Source organism: Pseudomyrmex gracilis, unplaced genomic scaffold (genome assembly GCF_002006095.1).
Source record: "Pseudomyrmex gracilis isolate BER0280 unplaced genomic scaffold, ASM200609v1 scaffold_0, whole genome shotgun sequence".
NCBI lineage: Eukaryota > Metazoa > Arthropoda > Insecta > Hymenoptera > Formicidae > Pseudomyrmex > Pseudomyrmex gracilis.
In genome coordinates, this window is record NW_018020584.1 from 1,888,557 (window position 1) to 1,900,733 (window position 12,177).

General features: G+C 39.6%; 2 protein-coding genes across 5 annotated transcripts in view; one reads left to right on the forward strand and one right to left on the reverse strand.

The window, feature by feature from the left end:
• The window catches only part of LOC109864261 (neutral ceramidase), a 37,533-nt gene that overhangs the window by 5,620 nt on the left and 19,736 nt on the right, over positions 1-12,177 (forward strand). For 3 of the 4 annotated variants that reach the window (XM_020421848.1, XM_020445312.1, XM_020421868.1), the window contains exons 2-7: positions 2,250-2,426; positions 2,654-2,797; positions 3,004-3,180; positions 3,271-3,398; positions 3,962-4,160; positions 5,170-5,376. In XM_020421848.1, coding sequence (XP_020277437.1) covers positions 2,280-2,426; positions 2,654-2,797; positions 3,004-3,180; positions 3,271-3,398; positions 3,962-4,160; positions 5,170-5,376 — 1,002 coding nt within the window. In that variant the 5' untranslated portion in view covers positions 2,250-2,279. Of the gene's footprint in view, positions 1-970; positions 1,037-2,249; positions 2,427-2,653; positions 2,798-3,003; positions 3,181-3,270; positions 3,399-3,961; positions 4,161-5,169; positions 5,377-12,177 lie in introns of those variants that run through there. The other variant, XM_020421858.1, reaches the window with a different exon arrangement.
• Positions 7,315-10,837, reverse strand: LOC109851626. The gene is made up of 3 exons (XM_020421880.1): positions 10,691-10,837; positions 9,008-9,268; positions 7,315-8,088 (listed from the first exon to the last, which is right to left on the reverse strand). The coding sequence occupies exons 1-3, from the start codon at positions 10,697-10,699 to the stop codon at positions 7,801-7,803; spliced, it is 558 nt and encodes a 185-aa protein (XP_020277469.1). The 5' UTR covers positions 10,700-10,837; the 3' UTR covers positions 7,315-7,800.

Sequence of the window (12,177 nt, forward strand, 5' to 3'; positions counted from 1 at the left end):
AATGTTAATTTGTGAAGTTAACATAAATTTGACACGTGAAAAGATTAAAAAAATAATAACATATCAGTATTATGTTAATTTTACATTGAAGTAATAATCAAAACGTCGTAACACAAGAAAAGTTCTACATTTTGACGCACGATTTTTTACTGTGTAAACATGAAAAACACATCGCTGATATTTTTATTAATTAACGTTCTTCATCAATGTCATCATTTTATCCGTCTTCATTTTTGCGAGTGTCGCACATTTTTCTCAAGCTGTCGATGTAAATGTGACGTGCTTCTCTTGCTCGTACTATAGTGTTAAGTTTCGCATTATCGCATCCCGACGGTGTCGCATTTTATCAACCTTAGTTCCTGAAAAAAGAAACTACTTTAACGTCCGAATCGCTCGGCTCGGTATCGTCTTCAATGCAATTCCGATCGTAAAATGTAGAGCGAAGTGCGAGAGATGCAAGGTGCGAGCATGAGAATAAAAAAGTTTCTTAATTTTTCGCTTTGAAAAAACTATCCAACTCCAGTCGAATAAAAAAATAAATATCTCATAACGTTTTGTTTCGTGTAAAGATTTATAGATTGCGAAATGAAATTCACGTCTAGCGATCAATATTCACAACGATGAAAGATTTACGGGCCGACGTTCTCGAACCAAAAACCAATATATTTGTTATCGCGAGTTGTTGGGAAATTCCAATGCATACAGATGACTATTCAACGCCGAGAAAACAATGGAAATTCCAGGTGACAAATATCTCAATTGCGCGGCAGCACGCAATTCGTGTGTACGGGCTAACTTCCTGTGTGCTCATGCATTTAAGTACACATATTCAAGTACATGTAGTAAGTACGTACACAACAGTGCACATCTTCTGGTGCACTTGTTAGACTCGTATGGAATTCCGAGCGACTTACGCATAGTACACGAACACTTACGTGTGTTGTCATTCACCGAGCAACATTGCACACATGCCTTTTCATCAGTAGGTTACCTACTCGTGCATGTACGTTGACGTGCCGCACGTGCTGTGCTCGCGGTAAGACGATCATCTTAATAGTTAAGACACAATCAACTGTTATTTTTTGTGGGAAAGGTCACGTTTTATAAGACAGGTAACGTGTTAACTCGTATTTGATTGTGCACTTGCTTCTGCACACGCTCGTTTTAGAACTTTTCTTCTTTTGCGAATATTTAACGTTTCTATCGCGGAATGTATCTTGTTAACGCTGTCTACTCTTGAAAATTTTGTAAATCTTCGTAAGATTCTGTAAAATATATATCTAAGATTTGCTGTTGCCAGTTTATTATCTTATCTATCTTGCGCATTCGCGAAATCGCTGCGCGTACATTGGTCGACACCTATTATGTTTGCTAATCAATATTCTCTCACTTGCCGTAGAAGTTAGAAAGAGTCGTGGTGCATTTGGATTTTGCATGCACGCAATTTCTAAATTTACATCACGTTTCTCATGCGTTATTGTTCGAAGGTAAAATCACGTAACTCGAAGATGCTCGTGAAAGTCTTTACTTGCAATCTTTTTTTTTTTTCTGTACCAACAAATTCTCGTAATTCTCAGTGAAAGCGGATTCCGCGACTGGTCGTCCTTGAACTGCTGCAAGAATCGATACTTTTATCGTTGTAAAATTAGTGATCGATTACGAAACACGCTCATAAAAATTTATAAATGTTTAGCCATCTCGTAATAATTAACAGTTTCTGATTACTAACTGATACTAATGATTTATCTCCTGTGATATACGTCTCGAGTTATAAATCTCCGATGATCGCTAAATTAAAACTATTAAATATTTGACGCAATAATAATAAGATTACAGAGATACATATGTTTAAGATTAGAGAGATCTATTGTTCTCTGCATATATGTGCGTTTGTAATTTTGTAATTGTATAAAACACGCGATCTTTCTTCACAGAGATTCCGTCACGGTGTCTCGAGCGATTCTCACACGCTTAAAATCTCTGCCCTTCAAAGTTTTTATCTCAAACGAAGCGGTGACACATCGTTCTATCGCGTGCAAATAGATACGTGTCTCTTCGCGCAAACAGAAAAAAGAATAACAAACAGAACAAACAAATAGAAAAACCGTATTAAAAATTGACGATTGTTTATCTTTCCCATCGCAAAACAATAAAGTTAGTTTCTGAACGAGTCCGCGGCGATCCGTTCGAGAGAGATATATATATCCGTGAAACACGAGCGCATCTGTCATTTCGTTTTCTGCTTTCAGTCCGGCCAGCCGAGAGGCTTAGAAAGCTGAATGGATACTTTGACGCCGTCGCTCGCAAGAATACGTGGAATATCTGCGCTATGGCTTCTTTTGTCGCTATTACCCGCCGCATTTGCTTCCTACAGTATCGGCGTGGGAAGAGCTGACAGCACGGGACCCGCCGCGGAAATTGTATTCGTTAGTATCAGAGCAAAGTTGTGTGTTAAAAAAATTGATACGCGAAGTAACGAAAAGCGCAAAATCAATTTATTTCAACAAAAGACAACTAAAATACACAGAGAGAGAAAGAATTCAGAGAAAATTCTTAGTAAAAATTTTGTCATCGATTAGATTGACGATGTAATTAAAACAAACAATGAGAAATTTGAAATGTACTTTTTGTAACTGCTGTTTGTGCCTTTTAGATGGGATACGCGAAAATGGATCAGAAAGGAAACGGTATTCATCTCCGCACGTTTTCCAGGGCTTTTATTATTGACGATGGCGAGGAGAGATTCGTGTTCGTCAGTGTGGACAGTGCGATGGTAGGCCACGACATTCGACAAGAGGTAACGTATATTCATTTTCTCAATTATGCGCACCATCTGTTTCTCTCTTGTCGCAACACATAGACATTTAATTATCGTTGAGGATTGCTAATGCGATCAAATTTCAACACAAGTGTTGACATAAATGCGTACAATAAGATACGCGAATTTGGTTACAAACTAGTGTTAGCATTACGACATCTTAATCAACGTTCTTGTGATTGCAGGTACTGCGCAAATTGCAATCCCAATTTGGCGATTTGTATACGGAGAGGAACGTGATGATTAGTGGCACTCACACACACTCGAGTCCGGGTGGTTTCATGCTCGACATACTGTTTGATTTAACCACATTCGGCTTCGTCAGAGAATCATTCGATGCCATCGTTAACGGTATAACAAATGTAAGTTTAACGTGCAAATATGAAATTATATCGCGAGCGATGTCGAAATAATTGCCGTTAACGAACCGATATGCATTTTTGATACCGCAGAGCATCGTACGTGCCCACAACGCCGTCGTCCCAGGAAGAATCTTTATCGCTCACGGTCAAGTTTTAGACGCCAATATCAATAGAAGTCCGCAAGCCTATTACAACAATCCGCAATCAGAAAGAGATAAGTACGTGATGATAAAACATATCAGTTTTTTTTTTTTTCAATGTTATTATTTAGCAACAATGTTTATTAGAAATATATCTTGTGAAAAAGGGAGAGAGAGAGGAGAGTGTGGGAAGAAGACAATAAATCATCATGTTCTCAAATAAGACGAACAATCGAGCGTGTAATTGCTTATTAAGGAGATTGCGGCGCGCATGTGCATACATACCGAATATTCACGGAAAATCCATTAATTCTCGGAATATATACGGGACAACGTGTTCACCATTTCCTGTTACACAGTGTAAGACACATATGTCGACGTGTTCACAAGCATTTCCCTCTCCTACCTCCTCCTCCGTGCAACCACCATTATACATGTTCTCGGAAATCCCAACATGTGGACGGCGCGTTTATTCAGTGTGAACAGAAATCGCTTTATAATTGACCTTTATAATTTGACTTTTCGACAATTTGAAAAGAAAACAAACAACTTTGTTTCAATGATTCTCATTTGTGACAAACAAAACGCGCTCGATATGCTTTTAATATGCCTTTAATATGCTTTTTTTTTCTTAATTTCAGATACGAACACGATGTGGACAAGACACTGACGCAGATGCAATTTATCGGAGCCGACGATAAACCTCTGGGCGCTATAAATTGGTTTGCCGTGCATCCCACCAGCATGAACAATACAAATCACTTGGTGTCCAGCGACAATGTGGGCTACGCCTCGATTCTCTTCGAGAAAATGATGAACAAAGATGCCTTAGTTGGCAAGGTAGGTATTTCGCTAAATACGAATGTGTGTGTGTGTGTGTGTGTGGTCTCGTTAAATTATTACATCCCACAGAAATAATACAAGCAGCGACAAATACGCGGCGCTCTGTTTCTATATTTGAGGGTACGGCGTGCGATGTCAGATACACAATGAAGAGAAGAGATTAAATAAATCCGTCGCATCTCCAGAGGCAACAATTGTGGAAATTAAGCGCACGAGGGTTTCCACATTTAAATAAATTACCTCAAATGTTGCACATCGCGTGCAGACGGTTTCACGAGAGCGCCTGTCCTTCTGTGTTCTGGACGTGCACAGAAGATCGCGTGTGCCCGCTCGTCATTATCTCTTTTTCCCTTTCGAGCTAAATCCATTTGGCCTTTCCGTTTCACAACAACATGGTAATATTGCTGCACATAACCGCCTTTTTTTTTTTTTTACCGCACAACACTATTAATTCCTAACTGCCGCATTGCGATAACAACGTGTGCAGTTATATCAGAACCAGCGGTCATCGTATATCAGTGGTTAATAATACAGTTCGTAATTCTTGACTGCAGACTGTGAAATAGCTAATGCGAGCTAATGCGGTCTACTTCGTAAAAACGGATTAAAACGTGATTACACGTTGATCTCGTTACACGGAAGCAAAATGCGAAACGCCTTTTGCTTCTATAAACGTAAGAGATCTTGTCTTCGAATAATTAATGATTAACACAAGTTTATTGTATTGTTTACTGAAAATAAACTGCACCCCATTGTGCGGTTCAATGAAACTCTAAACTCTATTTATGACAACGGCGCGTTTTATCTTTCCACGGTTTGCTTTAACTTTCAATATTTTATATTGGAATTTTCTTGAAAATTTTATATGTATTTAAAACGGTGTGTTACGAAAATTAATAGAATTTAAGAAACTCTTAATAGTGTGAGTAACGTAAATTTAAGATAAATATAATATTCGCGTTGACAAAAGAGAATAAAAAATTAAATCTTTCCTCTTGTGAACCAGGGCTCGTTCGTGGCGGCTTTTGCCTCGACCAATCTGGGCGACGTCTCGCCGAACATACGTGGTCCGAAGTGTGAGTTCACCGGTAAAAACTGCTCCGATCAGTACACATGTCCCGGAAAAAATGAAATGTGTTTCGCCTCCGGTCCCGGCAAGGACATATTCGAGAGCACGAGCATCATCGCTCATAAGATTTACAAGGAGGCGGCGGTAAGTTGCGCTTATATTTCTTGCTATTTTTATCCTCGCAGTTTTCAACGTTTCTCTTTCTTCGTGTAACTTGTAAGTGTAACAATAAAACATTGTACAAGCAATGTTTTATTGTTACACTTACAATGCGCGCAATTTTCTTACATCGGACTTCCTGATGAGATTAACATCCGCTCGAAAAAGCCGGTCGACAAAAACTTCGATTTCTCTGTTTGCTTACACATGAACCAGCCAAAAGTGTATGTTAATTAATTAATTGAATGTGAAAATCGGATTACGCTGCCGCATTGTTGTGCAAAAATGAAATAAGTGAAAAGCGGAGAATTTCATGGTCTTGGCACCGCGCGCAAGTTCAAGTGCTACGACCAAGCGGCATTGAGGAAGAAATTGAACGCGTTATTATACCGCAAATTGGGAACCGCGTTCTCATTTTGTTGATGTGTGTATTGTTAATTACAATACTACGTGTGTTCTTTTTGTCAGCAAAATCACCGACGTGTCAAGATGATTATCAAGCTGAGTTGAATAACTCGTTTGCGCGCGTAGGGCGATTTAAGAGAGTGCGATTCGTTAATTAAAGAATGAGCGCACAATGCGCGTTTGTACGCATCGCGAAACATTCGCAGTTGTATCTAAAAACTGAAAGTTTTCTACATATATACGTATACATATATATATTGCTTCGTTACAATTACAACTCAATTATAACAATATCAGATATTTTAATTAAAGCGCGACTTGTTTGCATATTTTTTAATGTTTGAATCAATAAACCGATAATTAAGCATTTGGCTAATAATTTAATCTGGAAAATAGTGCAAAATTTTAAACAATCTAAAAAAATGTAAAAAAATGATCGATTATTAAATTATTTAAAATATTTTTAATTTACGATATTTTTTATCCCGTGTTGTAGAATGCGATTTTCTTAATACACTGCAAGAGAAGAGTTTGTTAAAATTCTACTGATCGATTGTAAAAGAATTTTCATAAAAAAGATATTGCGAGCACATTTAAGCGTGCGAAATTTTTTTTCAGCTTTTAACTAAAAATTAAACGCTAAGTTGATAATAGAATTTCATGTCTCTGAATTGTTCTGAAATTCTAACGACTATTTGTTTTCTTCGGAACTACAATGATGCATTGTAACATTAATCAGTGGGAGAAATCAGAGAACTGCTCGGCAGTTCAATGAAACTTCTTTGAGAGATCATATGTTATTTCGTTATCGTCAACTTCCTCTTCGTTGAATAGGTGAATGACGTCGATTTAGCTTGGAAACTCAATATTCGTGAGAAGACGTTATCTTCGCGATATTCTGCATTATACATTGTATGTCAACAAAATAAAAGACACGAAACAATAATACTTCATCATTTATGTTTTTCGATGTTGTTTTTATACAAAATCAGTTTTTTATAACGACGTAATTATTATTATTTGTCATGTTGTCAATTCTTTTTCACACAATTTTATTTATGCACACGTGGGTACAAAAACCTTAATATCTACTTTTCTTACAATACAATCCGTTAACTCGATTCGATCGTTTCTAAATACACGTGCAATTTTCTCTTCCCGCTTTCTTCCAATTTAATTTATCGCGATAAACTTTTTTTTTTCGTCTCTCCGTAACTGAGGCTTTCAATTTGTAAAACTACATGTACGCGCGTCTATTGCACAAGGATCGCAAGAATTCTCAAACAGTTAGATCACCGTGACACTTTTTACGAGAGAGACGGCAGGTCTCATATTTGCATATACCGTTTTCGTAATCGTTTTTCAATTCACGGCACATACACGCTACTTGCTGGAATAAAAATTGGGGCAATTCTCAATGTTCTCTCGAAATTTATGTTATTACGCCGCAGTCACACGCTGTATGAGATATAAATCGATAGCTCCGACATGCGCAGTTTCAACGAAATTCCAATTCTGTCGAAGTGGTTGCTCTTTTTTTTTTTTTTAAGGAAATACACGAGGCACCTTTGTACGATTTTCGCGATTCATTCATTTAATAGAGTGTAAAATAAATTAAAAGGACTACTTCTGTAATCTGTCTGTGGAAGTAATCGATTCTCGCGCGCTGCTGTCAGGTGCAATCAAGCGCTTCGAAATAGGGCGTCAGCGCAATAATACATCGAAATTAACAATAAGAATGAAAATACTTTTTATTTCAATTTATAGAAAAATAAGATCAGAGGTTTTATACATATTAGGAAACAAAATCAATACTTTGATACAATGTGATAATGACGAAACGTACCTTCACACATTGCAGTTTATTGAAATCGATATCAAACGTCACATAAAATTAAAAAAAAAAAAACAAATATACTTTGTCACATCGACTAGCAGATCGATTAATGCCCTTTGAACGAAGCGCTCGATTTTCGATGCTATTTACACAAAATGGCTGAGGTCCTAGTAGTGCTTCTCGTAGTCGTAGCTGTTGTAATGCGCCGGCGAGACGTATTTGACGATCGGGACCGGCTTCGGAACCGGATGTATCGCCGGTCCGACTTTCTTCACGACGGCGTTGAACCCGTTGTGATCATCCGCCGTGTATTCGACGATACGCACGCTTCCGTCGGGCTCGTTCACGCTGTACGAACCGTGAACGACGTCGCCGTCACGCACCTCGTGCTGCGTCTTCACATCGCCGGTGTGGGGGTCGTGCACGCCATAATTGAAAGTGTATCTCGGATGCGACTGCAAGAACACGACACAGAATAACAGACATAAATCGCGTTGACGTTATTATAACCCGAGTTTGCAATGAGTTGGCGAGATTATCCGCGCACATGCTTGCGACACACTTTAACTATTTAATATGCACATCACAGGCTCATGTTAGTCGGTGAGCTGCAGATTTATTATTTTGCATTCTGCCCTTACGCGGCTATCTGCCGCGGCAAATGTAGGATTTTGCGTGAACGTGCATATTAATCCCACGTGAAACAGAGGACCGCAAATTTCGGATCGGTAAAAAAAATATCTTGACATATCTTTAATTAATTTATACGAGGTCTCGTTTTTTTTCCAACTTTTTTCTCTCTCATTTGATTTTTTGTGTACTTATATACGTACGTAACGCGAGACGCGTTATCGTATGCAATCATCTTGTACATAGCGGCGCGCGATGTTTTCCTGTTGTGTGACGTTATACTCGCAGCGTCGGTTCTGGTGACAATTAACAACGCGAGAAAGCGACAACAATGAGCGTCGCGGAAAGAGAGGCGACAAATAAGATACGGCGAAAAAACGGAGGAAGCACCGTCGCCACTCTTCGCTGTTTGATGTGACGGGAATCTAAATTAACATATGCGGTTCAGACGGTTTGGTAACATCTTTCCGCTCATAAAAACACACGATCGGCGTCGCGTGGCGACTTAGAATATTTTAAGGGACATTTCAAAATCTAATATGATATAAACGTCGCTGGACAAAGAAGCAAGATAAAATGGTAGAAAACATTAAGTTGTGAGAGAAAACACAAATTTTTCTTTAAAGTATGTATTAAACAATTTTTTTAAGAAATTAAAAAAATGTTCTAGTTTGTTTCTCTAACTTCTCTGGAACAGATTTTACGCTCTTAAAAAGTGCTTGAAAACAAAATATCGCGACTCACATAGTAATCGTGATCCTCGTCGGTGTGGTGGTGGTTGTAGCCGTGCAGTCCGTGCGATGCATCCAAGTGCAACGGCGATGCGGACACCGAGTGCACCGGGACCGCGACCGTCGGCAGAACTTTGTATTCAGTGGATCCTACGTACTCGTCGAGATCGCCGTAATCGCTGTAGGGCGACGACAGGCCATGGCCGCTGTTGTAGCCGCTGAGAACAACCGCGTTGGCGCACGCAAACAACGCGGCGCAGAGGAAAGCTACCGTCTGAAAAGCACACAATCCGCGATCGTAAATCTCTGTGAGAAAGCGAGATCGTTAACGAATACGCGAAGTCGTGTCAAGGATATTTCGTCTTTTTTTTTTTTTTTTCTTCCCGTTAAAAAAAAAAAAAAAAAAAAATTTTTTTTTTTTTTTTTTTTTTTTCTTCCCGTTAAAAAAAAAAAAAAAAAAACAACTTTCTGAATATTTTTTTTTTCTCGGCGAATAGTTAGTTACACACGTGCGCGCCTATATTTTGCATATAAATGTCCGACAGATGCGAAAAACGTAGAAGAAAGCGATTTCGTTTTCTGTCACCGCGGGCAATTTTCATTAGTCACCCATCGATGCGAGATCATGATCGACGCCGCGATGAGAAGAGTCATCGAGAGACTGATGTATTGGGAAAGTTTCCGGAGAGACGCGCTTCTCGTGTTTCGATGTTTCGTTACGCCTTGATCGGGACGGAAGTCCTGTCGGCGAGTAACGCCGTCCTTTTTCACTTTCACGCCGACCTTCTTACACGCGGTCGTACGATAGATCGCACAAGTCAATACAACGTCGCGGAAGTGGTTAAGATTTCCTCGCTTCGTGATTCCCGTGCCGCGATGAAAATGATATATCGGGTAAAAGGTTCTATTACACCCTCGGCAAGAAATATTGGCGCCTGAGGCGTAACAGATGCGCGCGAATTCGGAAATTCTGAAGTGAACAATAAAGATTGCGAACAAACACAAAAACTTATTTTACTTTGATTTAAAATAAAATTTGTATACAATTTGACGTACGCGTGACAACTTTCATGACGTTTGATTATTGGAACAAATTGTTTTGTCTCTATAATGATGACATCCGAATCGGGAAAAGCCAATGAAAATGTTTGATCTCTCGACATGTAAAAAATAAAAATTGACAATAAAACAATATTTGTTTCAACCGATAAGTTCCTTTTTCGATATTAAAAAAACGAGTGCAAAAAAGAAAAGCGATCACGAACTCTCTTCTATATCAATTCACTCGGCTGGGTGAGAAATAAATCGGGGAGCTACATCTTCCGTTTTCTCGGCGGGAAAGCGCAGATTCTATCCGTTTGTTCCGCGTAACGTTCGACGCTGATATTGCAACAGGCTCCCCGATAGGCGGGAGAGAGAGAGAGAGAGAGAGAGAGAGAGAAAGAGAGATAAGGGAGATCCATTCAAATGATAAACGCGGCGCCGGAAGCGAGTTTCGAACACGGTCCGACAAAACGTGCAAACAATGCACGTACACACTCGCGCCGCAACCAACAAACCCAACCAGCCACTTCTCGATCATACAACACTCGTACACGTATTTCACACCTGGTCTTCTCTCTCTTTTCCTCTTTCTCTCTCTCTCTCTTTCTCTCTCTCTTTCTCTTTCTCTCTCACACACTCTCTTTTTCTGTACCTTCTGCATGATGTGTGTTTCCACGTTTCCGCTCACACCACGTTTACCGTAAATGCGGGACCGTCGAGCGCGAACTCACTGATAGCGTTATTCCCAGACGATGGGTTTATATTCATCTCCCACCTCAACGCGGATGGCTCCGTTCCGGGCAAAAGCTCTCCGGCCTCCACTTATGCCACCACTCTAAGAATCCGTCGTCATCTAGGTGTGCGCTACCCTGTCCTCTCCCTTCTATTTCTTTTTGTTGTGAGAAAATACCGCTCCTCCACGTGCTCACCTCCGCGGTGGCGCGCACTCGTGCGAAAATCCCAAAAGACACGTTCGAACTCCGTCGTCGTCGTCGTCACGCCCGATCGTGAGGACGGAAGGTCGAACAACAGAGTCGTTGCAAAGGTTACGAATATATATATATATATATATATTTATTGATCCTGGATAAATTGAACGGGTGAATGGAACACTAGGATCGCACCAGGTTTACGCTCATGGACGTCACTCGTGCGAATCCCGCTAGTTAGTCGTAAAAGATGCAGAGGATTGATTCGGCCGTCAAAGCCGATTATGTTGAAAGGATAGAAGGTAAACTGCTGGCGGATAAACATTATTTCTTGAGTTATTTGCGTCGCGAGTACGCGCGTGTGAGGATTACACAGACATAATTCACTCTGATGAATTTCCGGAGCCGCGGAAGAGACGGAACATGTAAACTTTCGAAAGGGCGAGTCGATCGAAAGGAAATTCGCGAGCGAATTAAATGATTCTTCTGATTCTTATCGCAAATTTGATCAGACGTAGTTTTAGTTCTCGTGAAACGTTTTGACAACAATCATTAAAAGTAATTATTTGATTTGATGTAGTTATTATAAGAATTCAATTATTGCGAATATAATTTATTGTTCTTTCCGATGAGATAAGTTAAAAAATCAACGAGCGAGTAAAGCACCTTTATGTAAAGCTATTTTATTATCGTTTCAATTCTAGCGTGAGAAAAAGTTTATACATCGAGCAAACAAAAGTTTTAAGAGATGCAATTTTACAACACGAGAAAAGTGTGATGAGATATTTCGCACAGAGAATTTTTATCAGACATGATCGAAATTTATAGCAAGTACTAACCTTGTTAATAACCTTGATAACAAGGTTTTTTGTTTTGGTTATACTTTCTCATTGCAATTACACATTTTTATATGTTCGCAAAGTACAACGTGTAAGGTCTAAATCGATTTGCTTGCGCATCATTGCTTGTAAGCGCGCCAAATATTACGCCATTGCATTTTCGCATAACTCTTACCTGCTCTCACTTCGCGCTCGCAACTTAATTAATATCATTCCCTTTTTTTTAAACGCGTGAAATCGTTCATGCATTTTTCTTCGCGAAGCGCGAACAAAACGAGCGCGCGTAAATAATTGCGCGGAGTTTACGCCGAATTCCGTTTCGGCCGCCGGATTAAAACGGCCTACGCATTGCGGAACTTCCTGAACGGAGG